This window comes from Delphinus delphis, chromosome 5, assembly GCF_949987515.2.
Source record: "Delphinus delphis chromosome 5, mDelDel1.2, whole genome shotgun sequence".
Taxonomy (NCBI): Eukaryota; Metazoa; Chordata; class Mammalia; order Artiodactyla; family Delphinidae; genus Delphinus; species Delphinus delphis.
The window spans coordinates 35,509,238-35,528,647 of NC_082687.1; the positions used below are offsets into that span (position 1 = coordinate 35,509,238).

The window sequence follows — 19,410 nt, forward strand, 5'->3', positions numbered from 1 at the left end:
AGAAATACAAAAAATCAGAAGAGAATACTGTGAACAGTTATATAATGACAAATTGGACCTCCTAGAAGAAATGGAAAAGTTTCAAGAAACATATAACCGGCCAAAACTGAGTCAAGAAGGAACAGATAATTTGAACAGACTGATTATTAGAAGTGAAATATAATCTGTAATGAAAACAACTCCCTGCAAACAAAAGGCCAGGAACATACAGCTTACCTATCCTTCTCAAACTATTCCAAAAAATTACAGACTAAGGAACACTTCTAAAGTCATTGTATGAGGGCACCATCATCCTGATACCAAAACCAAACAAAGACACTACAGAAAAAGAAAATTACAGGCCAATATCTCTGAAGAATATAGATGCAAAATTCTTCAACAAAATATTAGCAAACCAAATCCAACAATACAGAGAAAGGATCATATCTCATGATCAAGCTGGATTCATTCCAGGGTAAAAAGGGTGGTTCAACATACGCAAATCAATCACTATAATACACCACCTTAACAAAAGAAAAGAAAAAAAACACATGATCATATCAATAGACACAGAATAAGCATTTGATAAAATTCAACATCCACTCATGACGAAAACTCTCACCAAAGTGGGTGTAAAGGGAACATATCTCAACATAATAAAAGCCATTTATGACAAAGCCACAGCCAACATAATACTCAACGGCGAAAAGCTGAAAAACTTCCCGCTAAATTCAGGAACAGGACAAGGATGTCCACTATTACCACTTCTATTCAATATTTTATTGGAAGTCCTAGCCACAGAAATCAGACAAGAAAGAGAAATAAAATGTATCCAAATGGAAGTGAAGAGGTAAAACTGTCACTATTTGCAGATGACGTGACACGCTATATAGAGAACCCTAAAGACTCCACACGAAAAGTATTAGAACTAATAAATTCAGCGTGGTGGCAGGATACAAGATTAATATACAGAAATCTGTTGCATTCCTTTACACAACAACAAAATATCAGAAAGAGAAAGTAAAAAAAAAAAAAAAATCCCATTTAAAATCCCAACAACCTAAGAATAAACTCAACCAAGGAGATGAAAGACCTATACACTGAAAACTATAAAACAATGATAAAGGAAGCTGAAGATAATTCAAAGAACTGGAAAGAAATCTCATGCTCTTGGAAAAATTAATATGGTTAAAATGACCATACGATTTACAGATTAAATGCAATCCTTATCAGAATATCCATGATATTTTTCAAAGAACTAGAACAAATAATACTAAAACTTATATGGAAGCACAAAAGACCCAGAAATGACAAAGAAATCCTGAGGAAAAAGAACAAAGCTGGAGGCATAACTCTTCCAGACTTAGACACTACTACAAAGCTACAGTAATCAAAGCAGCATGGTATTGGCACAAAAACAGACATATAGATAAATGGAAGTGAACAGAGAGCCCAGAAATAAACCCACACACCTACGGTCAATTAATCCACGACAAAGAAGACAAAACTATATAATGGAGAAAAGACAGTCTCTTCAACAAATAGTGTTGGGAAAGTTGGACAGCTGCATGTAAATCAATGAAATTAGAACATTCCCTCACACTATATATAAAAGTAAACATAAAATGGTTTAAAGACTTAAATGTAAGACATGATACCATAAAACTCCTAGGAGAGAACATAGGTGAAACATTCTTGGAAATAAATCATAGCATTATTTTCTTAGAGAAGTTTCCCAAGGCAAAAGAAATAAAGGCAAAAATAAACAATAGGACCTAATCAAACTTAAAAGCTTTTGCACAGCAAAGGAAACCATCAACAAAATAAAAGACAACCTACGGAATGGAGAAAATATTTGCAAACGATGTGACTGACAAGGGGTTAATAACCCAGATATACAAATAGCTCATACTATTCAAAAAAGAACCCCAAACAACCCAATCAGGAAATAGGCAGAAACCTAAATAGACATTTCTCCAAAGAAGATATATAGATGGCCAACAGGCACATGAAAAAGATGCTCAACATCTCTAATTATTAGAGAAATGCAAATCAAAACCACAATGAGGTCTCACCTCACAGTGGTCAGAATGGCTATCATCAAAAAGTCTACAAATAATAAATGCTGGAGAGGATGTGAAGAAAAGGGAACCCTGCTGTTGGTGGGAATGTAAATTGGTGCAGCCAGTATGGAAAATGGTATGGAGTTTCCTTAAAAAAAACTGAAAATATAACTATGATATGATCCAGCAATCCCACTCCTGGGCATATCTGGAAAGGATGAAAACTATAATTTGAAAAGATACATGCACCTCAGTGTTCAGAGTAGCACTATTTATTGGGTTGGCCAAAAAGTTCGTTTGGGTTTTTCTGTAACCTTATGGGAAAACCTGTATGAACTTTTTGGCCAGCCCAATACAATAGCCAAGACATGGAAACAACCCAACTGCCCATCAACAGATGATTGGTTTAAGAAGATGTGTTATATATACAATGGAATATTACTCAGCCATAACAAAGAATGAAATACTGCCATTTGCAGCAACATGGGTGGACCCAGAGAATATCATACTAAGTAATAGTAATATGCCAATGCTAATTTCTTAGTTTTGATAACTGCATCACAGTTTTATAAGACATTAATAATAGGGAATTACACACACACAAATAATTTGTGAGTAACACTTTTCTAAACAAGAAACAAATCTTTAAGTCCAAGGACAAAATTCTGATGTACAGGAATTCATAAAAAGTAACATTGTTAAATGGCCAAAATAACACAAAAATAATGCAAGTAAAGTCAGAAGATAAAAGATTAATACAAATAAACATTCACACCACAAATGACAGACAAAAAGGCTACTTCCCTTAACGTATTAAATCAATAAAATAGTATAATAAAAAAATGGCAAGAATCATGAACTGACCATTCAGAAAGATGTTTAACTTTCCTCATAATAAAAGTGCAAAGTAGATAATGAGATAGCATTTTTCACCTACCAGATTGCAAAACTCAATTTAATTATAAGGTGTTATAGGGTATGTAGGGAAATTTGTACCTTCATATTTTACTGTTAGTGGAAGTAATAATTGGTATATCTTCCTTGCATACTCTTTGAATCATTAATTCTAGTTCTAGAGTTTTATCCCACTAAAATATATTAGCATACATACATAATAATATATGTATAAGGAATTCATTGAAGTACTATTTATAACATAAGATTAAAAACAATTTTAATGTTCAATTAAAAACTAGTAAAAATTATACTACATCCAGATCCCTGTCCAACATACTAGACAGCTCGAAAGGAATGGGTTAACTTTATGCTGTTATGTAACAATTTCTAGGATATACTGTTAAAGGACTACCATGGTAGAAATGTTCTGTTACACTTAGAACTCATTTGCTATGGGAGCTATGATTTATGGATCCAGGTTTGAGTCACAGGAAGAATCCTTAGAATTTGCAACTGCCTCTTCTGATTACAGTTTTGGATAAATAAAGTCTATTTCAACAAATGTTTGTAAAATGAATGCTTGGAAGAAGGAAACTGTGGCTTATTAGCTAAGTCAGGAATCTCTTAGAACCAAGGGTCCCAACCTTAAGAATTTTCAACACTTCAGCAAAGGTAAGTAGGAAAATATCCAGCAAATTGCTAGCTACTCCACTTTACACTAGAGAATCTAGTATAAAGAATATGTACATTGAAGACAGAGCAGCTATCCCCATCGATGTCTTATGAGTTGCACGGGGCTCCTCAATCACTCTGTAATCACATGGTTATTTTAATCAAAGCTTTTCCAATAAAGATTCTTCTAGCTAATAAAATAAGACCTGAGAGAGAAGCTCCCAATGACCCAGCAATAGGGAAATGACCGCAATGCATGATGCTTACCTGCCCTACATCTCCTGGAAGGCAATTCTGCTACTTGGTGCCATCGTTCTTCTTTGAAGTCATAGCATTCCACACTGCGGATAGCCTTTGGTGCTTGGCCCCCAACCACCACCATTAACTGCAAGGGCAGAAGTGGAGGCACTTGAACCAACAACTACTGCATGTTCAGGGATTTAAAATGTCTTACAAAGACAATGACATGGAGAATATTAGGATGAAGATGGTAGGGGGAGCTGGGGGAAAACAACCACCTCATCAACATTTAATAAACATCAACAAAGGGGACACATGTATGTTAGAACTACAATTCTATTTTCTAGCACATTTAGTCAAAAATAAGGATATCAGAAACTAAGTTTCTGATCCTTCAAGCAAAAGCAGTATTTAAGCCAAAAACAGCAGGCAGTCAGCACTGGCAAGGCTGCAGTGTCATAGGGCTTGCTATAAACTAGATCCCAGCTTTGTAATGACCAGGGATTAGATCTCCACAATCTAGGAAAGCAGACAGAAGTGAAATTTATGTTAGTGGGTAGGTGAGATGAAAAGGACAATAAGGTATTAAAGAAAGATGGAAGAAGGAAAAAAAAAACCTATTGAAAAAGGAGAACTAATTGAATTGGAGTTCACAAGAGAGACAGATTCCCAGACGTCAAGTAAAGAGACCTCCCTGGATGCTCCACAAATAAAACAACCAAGAGGACAGATAATGGAGATACTAGAAATCATAACGAATGAATGAAGCACAGTCCAGCACTGAGAATAAGTGAGGTCCATAAACTTCTTCAATTCAATTCAATCCAACAACTATTTATTAAGTGCCTATCTTCCATATTTGATCAGAACTGTGCTAAGATGTTCTACATAAGAAATGTAAGACAGGGACTCTACCCCCAAGAGCTATTAGATATCACTAAGGAGACAAGACTCTAAAGTACTTCAAGAACTATATACAATTATATGTGACCAGAAAGCTATGATTAGTTATAGACATTAATTGCTATTCCTGATCAGAAAATGAAACATAGCCATAATTTAGTGAAAGCTTCCTGGAGGGAGTAGAACCTTGAGAGATAGATGGGATTTAGCAATCAATGTGTTTGTCTTTTAATGAGTATAAGTGGGCACACTGGGCACTCTTTGGAAACACTGAAAACACAGCTGTCAACTCAGAAGAACGTATAAGTTAATGATGTCACGTGTGTAACACTGTAAAGAATGGCAAGGACCTGTCAAGGGAAAAGTGAGATGACAGGAAAAACGGATGTTCAAAAGAAATAAAAAATGAAAACAAACAGAAGATGGAATGACTCATGCATACAAAAAGGGAAGGTTTGCAACCTTGACTGAGCAACGACCTACCTGTACTTGGAACTATAGAAAGATGGGTACACAGAAATCAGAATAAATCTTGTTTCCGAAAAGAAGCCTATTTTAGTAATTTATTTACTGGAAAGTATAAAGAATTTTAAAGGTCTTAAAAAGAAGACTGAATGTAGCACAGTTATATAATTTTTTTTCTGACCTGCCATTCCTCTAGTGTTGAATACAAATAAATAAAAGGAAGAATTAACAAAGAAAATCTGCAATACCCTTCCCTCCTAATCCCAAAGGGAAAAAAGGGAGGGGCAAGGTTATGAAATCACAGAGGTGAAACAGACAGTAAGATCAATCCTGTATCTAGAGGTCTATAGAAGACCTACCTGTGCTTAACTTTTAAACTCTGCCCGGCAGTTAGACAACCGTTGAAAGAGGTTTGGTTAACATCTCTGATGAAGATCAGTTTAAAAAAATCTCTAAAGGGAATACTTTTCAAATAATCCTTGAGAAACAATATGGTTTATTAGATTTCATGATTCTCAACTATGAATCTTGTGATTTCCACACAATAGTTCACTTCTTGTAGATCAAAATGAGGATGGAAGGGAATATGTGCTACCGAATATACAGAAAGGTAGTAATATCTGTTCTTTACTCACCCAAGAGAAGTAAAATGGGGTGAGGATTTGGAACCCCAGGAATCAGAGATAATGGGGAAAGGAAGAATGTATCATGGGAAGACAAGAGCAGGAGAGCAGGGATATTTGTATGAGATCAAGAGACGGTGATAAAAACCACTGTGCTACTAGCATCAAAAGAGGTGTCATGACTCTGACACCCCAATTATTTGTGACGCCTGATCTGAGAAACATCATACTAGTTTATGCTAATGCAAAGGAATAGAAAACTGGGAAGACAGTTGTATGGAAAAGTTAAATGTGACGTATTTAAGGAAGGCAAGGGGTCGGGAGTTACACAAATTCAAGTGACCATCCTGAAATGTAGATCAATTAAACTTTGTTCTTTCATTTTCTTCACCTATTAAATATTAGTTTTGCCTCCTGAAATACCAAGTTTCATAATTTTCCAACTGGAAATCTTAATAGATATCCTGGGTAAAAAAAGAAAAATAAATATATAGAAATAATAAGATTGCATTTGTAAAAATACAGATTCCAAAGATAAAAAGAAGCTAACAACAAAGCACAGTAGCAAAACATATACAGTTTTTCATTATACTGTCCAAATCCAAGAGTGCCTTACACAATCCCAAGACGGTTTACTGACGATACAAAATATCGTCATATAAATAATATCTGAGATATAAAATAATATCTGAGATATAAAAAGATCTTTGATGCAAATTAGTATGCGTCCACAGAATCAGAGCCTAATTAGTCACTGTCATGGTAGAAACATTATCTATTATTCCAGCATTGCTACCACATTTTGTCTCATAGGTCTTACCATGATTATGATATGTCACAAGAGAAATTAATCTTTGCCTCATTCTTACCTACCTATTTAGAATTAATCTTGAGTACAACCACTCTAAAATGACAAACAGTGCTACTGAAAAACATGTCCAACACAAGCAGTTTTGCAAAAACATGTGCAGATAAATAAACTTTGAGAAGAGACTATGCAAATGCAAAATCAGGAGCTGAGTAGCTCCCTGCTACCTGTCAGGTCTGCAACCCTCCTCCCCAGCCACCCTGAGAGAACAGAAGAGAACCTTCATGGATCAGCATACCCACCACAAAATCAGAGCTAAAGAACTGAGAAACCGCAAGTTTAATACAGTTAGGAGGGTCACTCCAAAGCCACAACCAGAGAAGCCCGGAGAGTGTCAACTGAACAGATGATCACAACTCTACATAAGAGAAAATACTTGATAGGATTTTACCAAAGACTCTTTAGAATGTTTTCAAAAGCGACATGCTTATTACAGAAATTAGAAGAGAATTAGTTTTCACTCTAAAGGTTAAGGCATAGCTAAAGATAGCAAAGCTAAAGATGCCAGCAGAGGGAACATGCAAGTTAAGAAGAGATCTTTTATAAATATGAAATGTTTAAAAAGTATTAAAGATAAAACAAGCTATTTAGAAGGAAGTTAAAGAGACCAGCATAAAAGAAATAATAATTCGAATGGGCTAAGCCTATGAACAACTTTTATAAATCTATTTTTTTTGTAAGAACAAAAACTGACACCAAATAATATGGACAAATATGAAGTAATGAAGACTTATAGAGACGGCTACTTATAAAAGGAGGTAAAAGGGTATTTGGAAAATGTGAACACTTATAAAATCAGCAGACCCAGATGGCATGCATACTAAGGTGTTAAGGGAACTAGCTAATGTACTTACTGAGCCACTTACAATTATTTTTGAAAAATCTTGGAGAACTGAGGAGAGATCAGAAAATTTAAAAACGGCAAATACCAATTTTCAAAATAGGGTAGGAAGTGAGTGCCTTGTAAATACTTTTTAAGTGATAATAATTCTCAGTAAAAATTTAGAATATTTTGAGAAAAGCATTTGAACTTCCAGGAGCCTATGAAACGATGAGTAACACGCAGAGGGATGTTAAAAAAAAAAGCATGCCAAATTTGAATCTATATGATCCTGAATCTCAATAGATGTTATGTGCCAAATTATTTACTTTTTGGCTTAGATAATAAACATAATCATATAGACTGAAACTTCCTACAAACGGACTATGTTGGTAAGTGGGTATTTCTAATGAGGTATCACCAGGGAAAGTACTGAAGTCCATTTTAAATTAAAATATTTACTAATGATCTAGAAAAAAGGAGGGAGTAGCACATTGGCAAAATACAGTTGGTTCTAAATTGAGAACTCTTGTTAACACTGGGCAAAACAGAAAAACACTACTAATATGGATTTGAAGCAATTAAAATGTAGACTCCAAAAAAAAATAAAATTGAAAAAACACTAAATAAAAGCATTAAAGTGAAAGAATTTAAAAGATTTAATTTAATGAAAAGGTAAAGTAATAACTAAAGGTGATATAAGAAAACAGTGGATAACAGATTAATTCTTATTTCTTAATTCATCATTGCCCCAAACACACATGAGAGCTAAAAATCAATACATAAATAAAAGCATTATATTATGGGTCATTCTGATTAGACCATACACAAAATGGTGCTTAAAGTGCTGGTCTCCTAGTACTGTAAAGATGCAAACAGAGCAGAAGGAATTGCAAACAAAGAGACAGAAATGGGGTTATTCGTAAGGAAAATTAAATCAGTAAGACATGAATGGCTTCAACTAAAAAGATAAAGGTAGAATATGAACTTTCACAGAGGAATTACATGAACACTGGAGATCTGGGAAAACATATGGAAAATCTACACTGAAATGACTATGTATGATGTGTGAGTGAACCATCAAATAGTACACAACAGACAATAGGAAGGAACAAAAGGAACAAGCTAGCATCCTAAGTTCTTAGCAATTCTGTGAAACTAGTCGGTTTTCAGTTACTATCCAAACATGTAGCTTACAAAGAAAACTTTGTAAAGAGCTAAAAAAAACTCAGAAGGGACAAATACCAGTTGCCTCTGTTCCAGAAGAGTGACATCACGTAGTTTATAAAGATTAAGTGAGTAAAACAATCCCCACCCTCCACAGACAAAATCAATAGAGAAGTTGAATTATATACACTTCAATGAATTCCTGGGCACATGGAAAATCAGATGAGTAAAATATTAACAGCCTCACTATGGGCCTTTCAGATGAGGTAGTAACAAGTATGAACAGCAGATCCTACTTTGGGAAGGTTCATGGGTGTCCTCAGTCGGGTCCGGACACTCTTCATTAATATACGCTGCTCTGTTGGTAGCAGATGATACTTCATAGCTTCAATGAGGTAATCTTTGCAAGCACTGCTGTTCTTCACCAGTGCTTCTTCCTCAACCCTCTGGAAGAAGAAATCAGACCCACCCCATGAGGGGATAGCTACTTCATGATAAGACTGACAAAGAAACAAAGTAGAGGAAAAAAGCAATAACTATCCTCCCTGGTTCAGTCTAAAAGTTACAGAGGAAAGTTTATAAATATCACTAAAAGAAAAGTAAATGATGCCCCCAAATGCTCAAGTATCTGGTCTGCAGAGCAAAATATTTATAAGTAATAAAGAAGAATTGCAATGAAAATTATATACTTCAATGTCAGCTACAGAATAATCTTTGGATAATATTATGTTCACCTATTTGTTATCTTTAAACATTAAGCCAAATAGTAAGAAAAATAAGAAAATTTAGATAATGAGTCCTTCAGGTGGGGGAGGAAATATTTATAAATTAAAGATGTCTTTTTAAAGCACAAACTAAATACCCGGAAAAGGAATTCAAAATACTTTATAACAATGTGCCTACACCACAAATAAAACTTGTCCTTGCTATCCCTGACGTCAAGTGCAGGACAGATTTTTTTCTGTTCATTTTCTTAAAGGCAGAGTACCAATGATTACACAAATTACAACAAATAATGAGGCTTCAAGAAATTCTAAAATGATCAGATCTAATCTCCTAATAAAGAAATGTTTCATTACATGGTTCAATTATAAATTAAAATGTTGAAATGTTCCTAGTAGAATATTAATAAAACAATAAATTTAAAATTGTTCAGAGACTACTAAAGATCCATTTATTGCTATTTATTTCAAATAACCTGGTTTTCCTCAGTTTAGAAGTAAAGACAGAAACCAAATGCAAGCCACTGGAACTGTGAAGGAAAATTAAAAAGTATTTGAGTTGAACATCAAAATTCCATTTCTACAGAGCAGTCAGAGCAGGCTATCAAAAGGAAAGCAAAGGAGATGCAGAGCAGTGACACAGAGCCACAAATGCATTTATTTACATGTACTTAAGTCACCACAAATACTGCCTCCATAAGTTCTAGTACTTGCTTACTCAAATCAGAAATAGGGAAGAAGCAAACCTGTAAGCCTGGGAACTGCCCCAAGAGTTAGCAGCTGCCAAGGACAGCAGGTGCGTTTACTGCCCTCTGCCTAGTTACCACTGTGTAACAGGAATCTACATGCTGTCAGCCCAGTGACATGGAGTAGGTGTACTCATGTGTTTTGCAAATGCTTTTACCTGAACTAAATATTCCCGAGGAAGTAAAGGTAACCGTACATGTTCCATCAGCCGAGCCATAAATTCTTGCCTTACATCCTTGTCATGATTCACCCAAGCTATTACTGCTTCAAATACCTTGCCGAAAATATGGGGGAAAGAAAAATAAGTAATGAGTTATGTACCAAAGCATCTGAATAAAATACAATATTACATTTTGTATGCAACTCTTGCTAAGACATCCAAGTTTAATCCATGGCTCAAGATTTTCAAATCCTGACTTATGATGCACTTGAAAAGTACATCCACTCCATTTCTTTCTTTGCTTTTTATTTTTTTCATTTGGTACTTAGTATGTACTTAATTTAAGAGGTACTCTCAGGAACTTTTAGATAATACAGTATTGTTAGTCACATTAGGTCTCTAGAACTTTTTCATCTTATAACTAGAAGTTTGTACCCTTTGACCAACATCTCCCAGATTCCCCTACTCCCAGCCCCTGGTAACCACCACTCAACTCTTTCTATGAGTTTGACTTTTGAGTCTGCATATAACTGAGATGATACAGTATTTGTCTTTCTCTGACTTATTTCACTTAGCATAATGCCCTCAAGGTCCATCCATGTTGTCACAAAAGGCAGCATTTCCTTCTTTTTATGGCTGAGTAATAATCCATTGTGTGTATATAGCACCTCTCTATCCATTCATTCAGGTTGTTTCCACATCTTGGTTATTGTGAAAAATGCTGCAGCCAACACAGCAATACAGATATCTCTTCAAGATTCTGTTTTTATTTCCTTTGGATACATACTCAGCAGTGGGACTGCTGGATCATATGGTAGATCTACTTTTAATTTAGTAGGTACTTTAATAAGTACTTGAGTACTTTTATGTATTTAGTGAGTACTTTTTGCTGGGTATTTACTACATATTTCATCAAGTACATTATCTAATCTTCTTGAACTTGAGTGGTAGCGGTGATAATTTGATGATATATGATCTAATTCATTGTTGACAACCTTTCCAAATTGAATTTGGTTCTACTTACTTAGATTTAAATCTAAAGTCCCTTTTGAATAAAACACCCAAAATAATAAAGCAAAGTGATATCTGGAATGAAAATCATGTACTCTTAGCAACAACTCATTTTTTTGCTTTTTCTTTGGGTTTACAAACAAATGCTGGACCATATACTTCTAAATCAAGGATCTGCAGAATAGATTAACTCTCTTTTGTCACAACAGTAGAATGTATTAAAATATAATATTTTATATTAAAAATAATCAAAATAATAAGGGCATTACAACATATATGTATGAGAAAGCTAATAAGCTATTATGAAGACAGTATTTGACTACGTAATTTCCTTCCAGACTGATGAATATACAACCCAGTAATCTTTAACGGGTTGTAGAAAATGTCTGATGATATGTAAATGAATAACTAGGAAGCAAAAAATAGGTTATTTTGATGCAGGTATAGAGCAAGAAGCTAAAAATAATCTACATTATAATTAATGAGCCTCTTTAATTCATTCAGTCACCAAGTACCTCTATGTGCCAGATGCTAGAAGATAAAGAGGGTCCTGTCAATTCTATCTGCTATTTCTCAGCTCTGTCTTCTCTTCTCCACCCCTCTTTCTACCACCCTATGCCAGATCCTATTGCTCACTGGTAACTTCAACATCCTTCTATATGACCCTCACCCCACTTTTGGTCCATTCTGCACACCACCACTTTGGAGCTAGTCTCCAAAAATGGTCCCTAATAAACCACTTCTCTGGTATCCACACCTTATGTAGTAACCTCCCACAGGAATCTAAGCTGGCCCTGTGTAACCAACAGAAGGTTGTGGAGGCAGTGCTGTGGGGCTTCTGAAGCTGGGTCATAAGATGCCTCTGGTCTCTTGAAATGCTCATTTGGGGGAAGCCAGGTGTCATGTAAAAAGTTTGATTACTGGAGATGAGATGCTATGAGACCCAAGCCAGTCATAGAGAGGAAGTGGGGTGGGGAGGGTGAGCTACCAACCAATACCTGGCCCAGGAGCCAGACAAGCGAGTGAAGGAACCATCCTGGGTGTTCCAGAAACATAAGATGCCATGTGCAGAGGGACTGAAGCCTTGGGTATATGGCTCCAGTAGAATAATGCCACCTGTCAAACCAACCCAGCTGAAGCCCCAGGCACTGCAGAGCAGAGACAAGCTGTCCCTATGTGCCCTGCATGAATTCTGCCCACAGACTGTGAGCATAACGACATGGTTGTTTTATGTCACTGCATTTTGGGGTGGTTGTTATGCAGCAGTAGAAAACGAGAACAGCCTCCATGACATTTCTACAGTGAAGGCATTATCATAGCACTCTTCTACTGATTAGAACCCTTCAGAGGCTCTTCATCACCAGGATAAAGTCAATTTTTTTAAAAAAAATTTTTGGCTGTGTTGGGCCCTCGTTGCTGTGTGCGGGCTTTCTCTAGCTGTGGTGAGTGGGGGCTACTCTTCATTGCAGTGCATAGGCTTCTTGTTGTGGCTTCTCTTGTTGTGGAGCATGGGCTCTAGGTGCGCGGGCTTCAGTAGTTGCGGCACACGGGCTCAGTAGTTGTGTCATGTGGGGTCTAGAAAGCAGGCTTAGTAGTCGTGGTACACGGGCTTAGCTGCTCTGCTGCATGTGGGATCTTCCCAAACTAGGGCTTGAATCAGTGTCCCCTGCATTGGCAGGCAGATTCCTATTCACTGTGCCACCAGGGAAGTCCAAGTCAATTTTCTTTAACATGGCTGAGATGGTATTTTATGTCATCTTCCCACCTTATCTCCTACCACTGTGCCAAACATACTGTAAACTCTAATTGTAGTGAACTAAAAGAATGCAATCATTCTTTCACACCTCTTTACACTTACATATTCTGTTCCCTCTACCTGGGCTGCCCTTCTCCTTCCACCCATCCCTGTTTCCCTGGCAAATTCATATGCACTTTTAAAAATTTGGATCATACATCTGAGCCACACTTAACTCCAATCTGTATCCAAGGAATGATTAAAGGCTCCTTCTGGACCCTCTACAGCATTCCGTGATCATTTATTACCCCACTGCTTGTCCCTTTAGTCATGAGTAAAGGATTTTATTTTGCAATCTTCTTGTATGGAGGACTCCAATGGCAGTGTCTGGTACACAGTACGCACTCAACACACATCTATTAAACATGAATAGTAGTGTCTTCCTCTCCTCTATATTTCTGGGGTGTTAAGATTATACATTTCACAACCACTTTCACATATTTTTTTATTTGGTAAATATTATAAGAAATGTGTCTTTTTGCCCCAAGCAGTATGAATATCCTTGAGGAAAAGAACAACAAAGTTTATACAACAAATCACACAAAGGAAAAACTCAAGTTTCACTTCCTCCAAACACTGCAGGTTCATAAGCTTTTGCCCCCTGATTCCCACAAGCTACAAAACCTACCCAAAGAATAAAACCCACTGAGAAGCTTCTCCCTCCACCGATACAAAAGGTGCAGGTGGTTGAAAAAGGCAACCCCAACTTCGGAGAGACAGGCTACAACCAGACAAAGCAGCTGCACAGGGCTCTGGAAAGGGGGAGGGACACATGGAGAGGGTGGGGTGTAAGCTGCAGGGGCCAGTCTGAAGGAAGAGGTCAGTCTGGAACTAGCTAAACTTTGCCACCTGGGTGACTTCGTCCAACTCACATGATGGTGAAATTACTTTGGTTTGTGAATATTATGTTTATTTGTTTATTTATTTTTGAAGTGGCTTCTTTTTATTAATTAATTTATTTATTTATTTTTGGCTGCATTGGGTCTTCGTTGTTGCATGCGGCCTTTCTCTAGTTGTGCTGAGCGTGAGCGGGGGCTACTCTTTGTTGCTGTGCGCAGGCTTCTCATTGCGGTGGCTTCTCTTGTTGAGGAGCATGGGCTCTAGGCATGCAGGCTTCAGTAGTTGTGGCACACAGGCTCAGTAGTTTTGGCTCATGGGCTCTTGAGCACAGGCTCAGTAGTTGTGGCGCACTGGCTAGTTGCTCCACGGCATGTGGGATCTTCCCGGACCAAGGCTTGAACCCATGTCCCCTGCATTGGCAGGTGGATTCTTAACCACTGTGCCACCAGGGAAGTCTGAGAATATTATGTTTAGATCACAATTTTCCCTGGTATCTAGCTGTGAGAAGAAACCCAGTTCCCCAAAGGCCCTTTGTTTCAGATAGTTCAATGTATGCAAGCTCTTGCTGTGGGGTCAAGCACAAAACTCTGGTGTCTAACCATTTAGGGACGCTCCTAAGGGGTGAGAACACAGTTATTTACCCAACCAACAAGTCAACTAGCGGAGTTTCTCAACTTCCAGATCAAAGATCACTGGCTGTCACTACACATACAGGATCACAAAGTTACAAAACAAAGTGAAAGAAAGGAAAAATACTGTATCACTGTACACTGGGAAAAGAAAAATACACTTACTTTCTCTTCTGAAGAAATGGTAAGTTTGTCACTCGAGATTAAGCTGCACACTTGTTCAATGCCGAGGTTGAGAAATTCTTCACTAAGTACGACATCTGCAAAATGTTGCTCTGTTTGGAGGTTACAAAGAAAACCCATTAACGCCACATTCTATTACCATAGTTTCAAACTGCTTAAAAAAGAAGAGGGTTTTTCCTAATCTAACCTATGAAGGAGAAAACCAAGTGTACTTCCTTAAGGCAAGAACTAACAAGACAAACCCAAACAAACTCTCCTGGGGAAGTGGTCTGTACTTGAGTGACAAAGTGGAAGCACAGGCAGGAAGGTAGCCTTACTGTACACTCGGCTGAATCACTTCTGTTTTTATAAGAGGGTATTTTAGAGTTAAACATCTATCTATTTCTTATCTGGTAATAAGACTATCAGTGTTGAAATTTGTAAAACCTTTTGATTACATAAATCAGATAAAGTACATGGTGTTATTATTTACACACTTAAATGTATTATGTAAAACATTAGAGGGCTTTAGGACATAATGGGGTAAGGAGGGGAAGCTGCTTTAATTGAAAACTAAAGACTAAACAAGGAAATCTTAAATGCTGGTCAGTCTGAATAGATAACTCTGAATTCTATGTAAGCAATTTACTTGCGGATCAAGTTACACTATTTTATACCCTCGATTCCTTTCCAGAAACCAGTGAAATTAGGAATTCTTAAAACTGAAAAAGAAACCCTTTCTTTGATTTCACAAATATACCCACTCCTCCAAAGGGGGGGGAGGGGGTACTATTAGTATAATCAATGACTTAAAAACTTAAAAAAAAAAGAAAACTAATCATTTACAAAGTATCCTTTCCTCCAAATCTAGCTCTCATTTTAAAGCGTGAGCTCACAAGGAAATATGGTGGTCAAATCCCAGCTCTGCCACGTGCTAGTTTGTAAAACCTTGGGAAAGTTTTGTAATTTCTCTAACCCTTGGCTTCCTCATCTATAAAATGGGGATAATAAAAATACCTTACATAACAAGATTGCTGTGAGGATTAAATAAATTAATGGCTTGTAAGCATCTAGAACTGTGTGTGGTAAAGGGTAAAGACTCAATAATTTAGCTCTTATTGTATTGTGATCCCTATATTCTAAAGTAAAAATCTGCTAGGAATTCTAGGTATTTTCTAGGTCTTTACAATTAACTATATTCTAATAGTAATTTTTTTCAAAGCCTTTTTTTTCTAAGGTGAAATAAAAGATTCATTTCAAATGTATGTTTCAACATACCATAAAAAGGGTTAGTTGGCTTCCCTTGCAGAGAACACAGAGCAAAGCAATGCCCCCAAGACTGGAGAGATCAACAGGAGAACACAGGGAGCTGCAGCTGATTGAAAGAGACTCACAAGTGGAAACCGCATGCGAATCAGTGCGAGGGTAGGAAAATCTCAGCGTGGACAACTCTGAGAGTTAAAAACTCCAGGGGGACCCAGTCATAGGGGGATCCCCTCAATATTGTGAGATTTCCTCCAGGAGCTCGACCAGGTTTCCACAGTAAATATGAGAGAAGAATCCCCTCTGGCTTCTGGTAGGGGGAGGAGAAATGAATTTCAACAATTTGAAATATCCAAAGCAGTGTGTTCTTAATAAGGCCTGCCCTCAGGAGAAACTAGTTAACCAGAGCCTAACTGACCCAAGGAAGGGAAACACCCAACTCCAACCCACTCCAGCCATCCTGTCCCACCTAGGGAGGGAGAAAGAAACCTGAGAAACATTTGTCAAGTTCACAGTCCAGAGCCATAGGCTCACTAACAAACTGAGACCTAATCATAGGAATACAGAAGGCTTCCCTCCCCACATCTCACTGTCACATCTCTAAAGGCCTGTTTACAGCAGTTCCTTTCACTGGGTACATCATGTCTGGCGACCAAGAAAAAAATTACAAGGCATTCTAAAAGGCAAAAACACAAATTGAAGAGACAGAGCAAGCATCCAAACCAGACATGGCAGGGATGCTGGATTTATCAAACTGGGAATTTAAAACAACTATGATAAATATGCTCAGAGCTCTAATGGATAAAGCAGACAGCATGCAGGAACAGATGGGCAATGTAAACAGAGAGATGGATAATTCTAAGAAAAAAGTAAGAAGAAATGCTAGAGATCAAAAACACGATAAGAAAAATGAAGAATGTCTTTGATGGGCTGATTAGTAGACTGGACACGGCTGAGGAAGCAACCTCTGAGTTTGAGGAAAATGGTGGATACATGTCATTATACATTGTCAAAACCCACAGAATATACAACACAAGCAGTGAACCATATATACTATGGTCTTCAGTTAATAATAATGTATCAATATTGGCTCATAATCTGTAACAAATGTACCACACTAATGCAATATGTTAATAATAGCAGAAACTGTAGGAAGAACAGGAAGAACTCTCTGCACCGCCCACTCAATTTGTCTATAAAACTACAACTGCTCTAACAAATATTACTAGTTAAAAAAGAATGCACTGATAAAGAACAACATAAATGATTAATTTGTAACTGAATAATAGTTCCTGACCTCACAAGAAGTTTACACAAAAAAATCATTTCAGAACTTTTTATACATAAAGAAATATTTTCACTTCCAAACATAGGCCTGTAATGATTTTGCACCAAGCTTCTTTTACAGTTTTAAAATCTGAATCAGAGAAAGAGATTACTGGCCTCCCTATACTTTTCATGGGGGAAAAAAAATCTCTAGTGGTAACAAACACAACAGAGAGAACGTAACTTTTCTATATCATGACTGTATAAGTTACCCTAGACTCTTGCCTCATTAATCAGAAAAATGGACTTACTAAAAAACAAACCTGGTAACGTTTTAAAAATAATCAATTACTTACATTTATAAGTAAGGGCATTAGTAAACTTTATCCAAAGTCAAGTTTGGGCTCTAAATTCATTGTGTACTCTTTACTAGTGATCAAAGGAGGTTAAGAGGACAGGAAAAGTAGTCAACTACTACAACTGTACTGTCGACCTTCCCATATCCAGGGCTGTGAAACTCAACTGTATTCATCCTACATCATTTTATACAGGGGACCGGAGTATAGACAGATGTTGGTATCAGCGGGTCTCCTGGAACCAGTCCCCCAAGGATACACAGGGATGATGGCATTGCGAAAACCATAACATAGCTGTTATTCAAACAAATGAACCTGAGGACCCTCACCAATTACAAAAAAACTAGTCTAAATGAAAAGTGGAGAAAGATGAAATGTTCAAAGGAACTTTCATTGTAGAAAGTCATATACATATTTTTAAATAGTTCCAACCCTCACATATGTTCTACTTTCTACCTGAACAACCTCTCCTCCTCAGTAAAAGCTTTAGGTATTGGTATCTAATGTTTACCCCTTCACATTAAGCTTTCTTGAAAAGGTTTTGGCAATTATGTAGAGCATCACTAAATATGGAGGGCAGTATCTGGCAACATCAGGAGTAAATTAGTTTACTGTAAGGCCTGCCTTTTCTCTATTTATATGAACAGTATGAATCTTCAAATGTTCTGCTGTATTAACTGACATGCAATTTGGCAGGACTCTTGCTGGTTAATACACCCTAGGCACCCAGACACACCAGATGACTGGCTCAGTCACTGTAAGGCACTCTGGGGCACGAGTGATATTTTAAATGTCTTTGGTTACACAGGTTTGTCCTGTGAATAATATTCTTAATTTAATGTCACCTAACTTGAGCATTTACTGATCTTTCCCACTAAACTTGAAGATTCCACCTACCCACCTACCTACAACAATTCACATAATTTATATGGCCTGACTTCAACCCACACACCAGCAGAACTCACGGTTATCCTAGGGCCACTATCCCTGGCCCAACCCTCTCTGTTTCCAGAACAGCTTACGCTTGACACTGCCAATTGTCTGTTATTTTATATGTTCTGAAGCCTTGGTCTCCAGATCCTATTGTTTCTTATCAGTCCATGCTTGCTCTGCGTGATCCTACCAACCTTAAAACTTTAACCAATTCACTCAGTATCAAACTAAAAACATTAAAAGTAGCATCCATTCTTTTTGATGTGATGGTAAATAAGATTATTTCCTTAATCTCTCTTTCTGATACTTTGTTGTTAGTGTATAGAAATGCAACAGATTTCTGTATATTAATTTTGTATCCTGATACTTTACCAAATTCATTACTGAGCTCTAATAGTTCTCGGGTAGCCTTTAGGACTTTCTATGTACAGTATCATGTCATCTGCAGACAGTGACAGTTTTGGGACTTCCCTGGTGGCGCAGTGGTTAAGAATCTGCCTGCCAATGCAGGGGACACGGGTTCGATCCCTGGTCTGAGAAGATCCCACATGCCGTGGAGCAACTAATCCTGTGCACCACAACTACTGAGCCTGTGCTCTAGAACCTGCGAGTCACAACTACTGAGCCCGTGTGCCACAACTACTGAAGCCCACGTGCCTAGAGCCCATGCTCTGCAACAAGAGAAGTCACCGCAATGAGACGCCCATGCACTGCAACCAAGAGTAGCCCCCACTTGCTGTAACTAGAGAAAGCCTGAGCGCAGCAACGAAGACCCAACGCAGCCAAAAAACACCCCACAAACAAACAGTGACAGTTTTACTTCCAGTTT

General features: G+C 37.3%; 1 protein-coding gene across 3 annotated transcripts in view; it reads right to left on the reverse strand.

The window, feature by feature from the left end:
- KLHL2 (kelch like family member 2) overlaps window positions 1-19,410 on the reverse strand; it is a 124,571-nt gene that overhangs the window by 11,390 nt on the left and 93,771 nt on the right. For all 3 annotated transcript variants that reach the window (XM_060012188.1, XM_060012189.1, XM_060012190.1), the window contains exons 6-9: window positions 14,767-14,876; window positions 10,324-10,440; window positions 8,994-9,143; window positions 3,879-3,996 (exon numbers count right to left, since the gene is read on the reverse strand). In XM_060012188.1, the coding sequence (XP_059868171.1) occupies window positions 3,879-3,996; window positions 8,994-9,143; window positions 10,324-10,440; window positions 14,767-14,876 (495 nt within the window). The remainder of the gene's footprint in view (window positions 1-3,878; window positions 3,997-8,993; window positions 9,144-10,323; window positions 10,441-14,766; window positions 14,877-19,410) is intronic.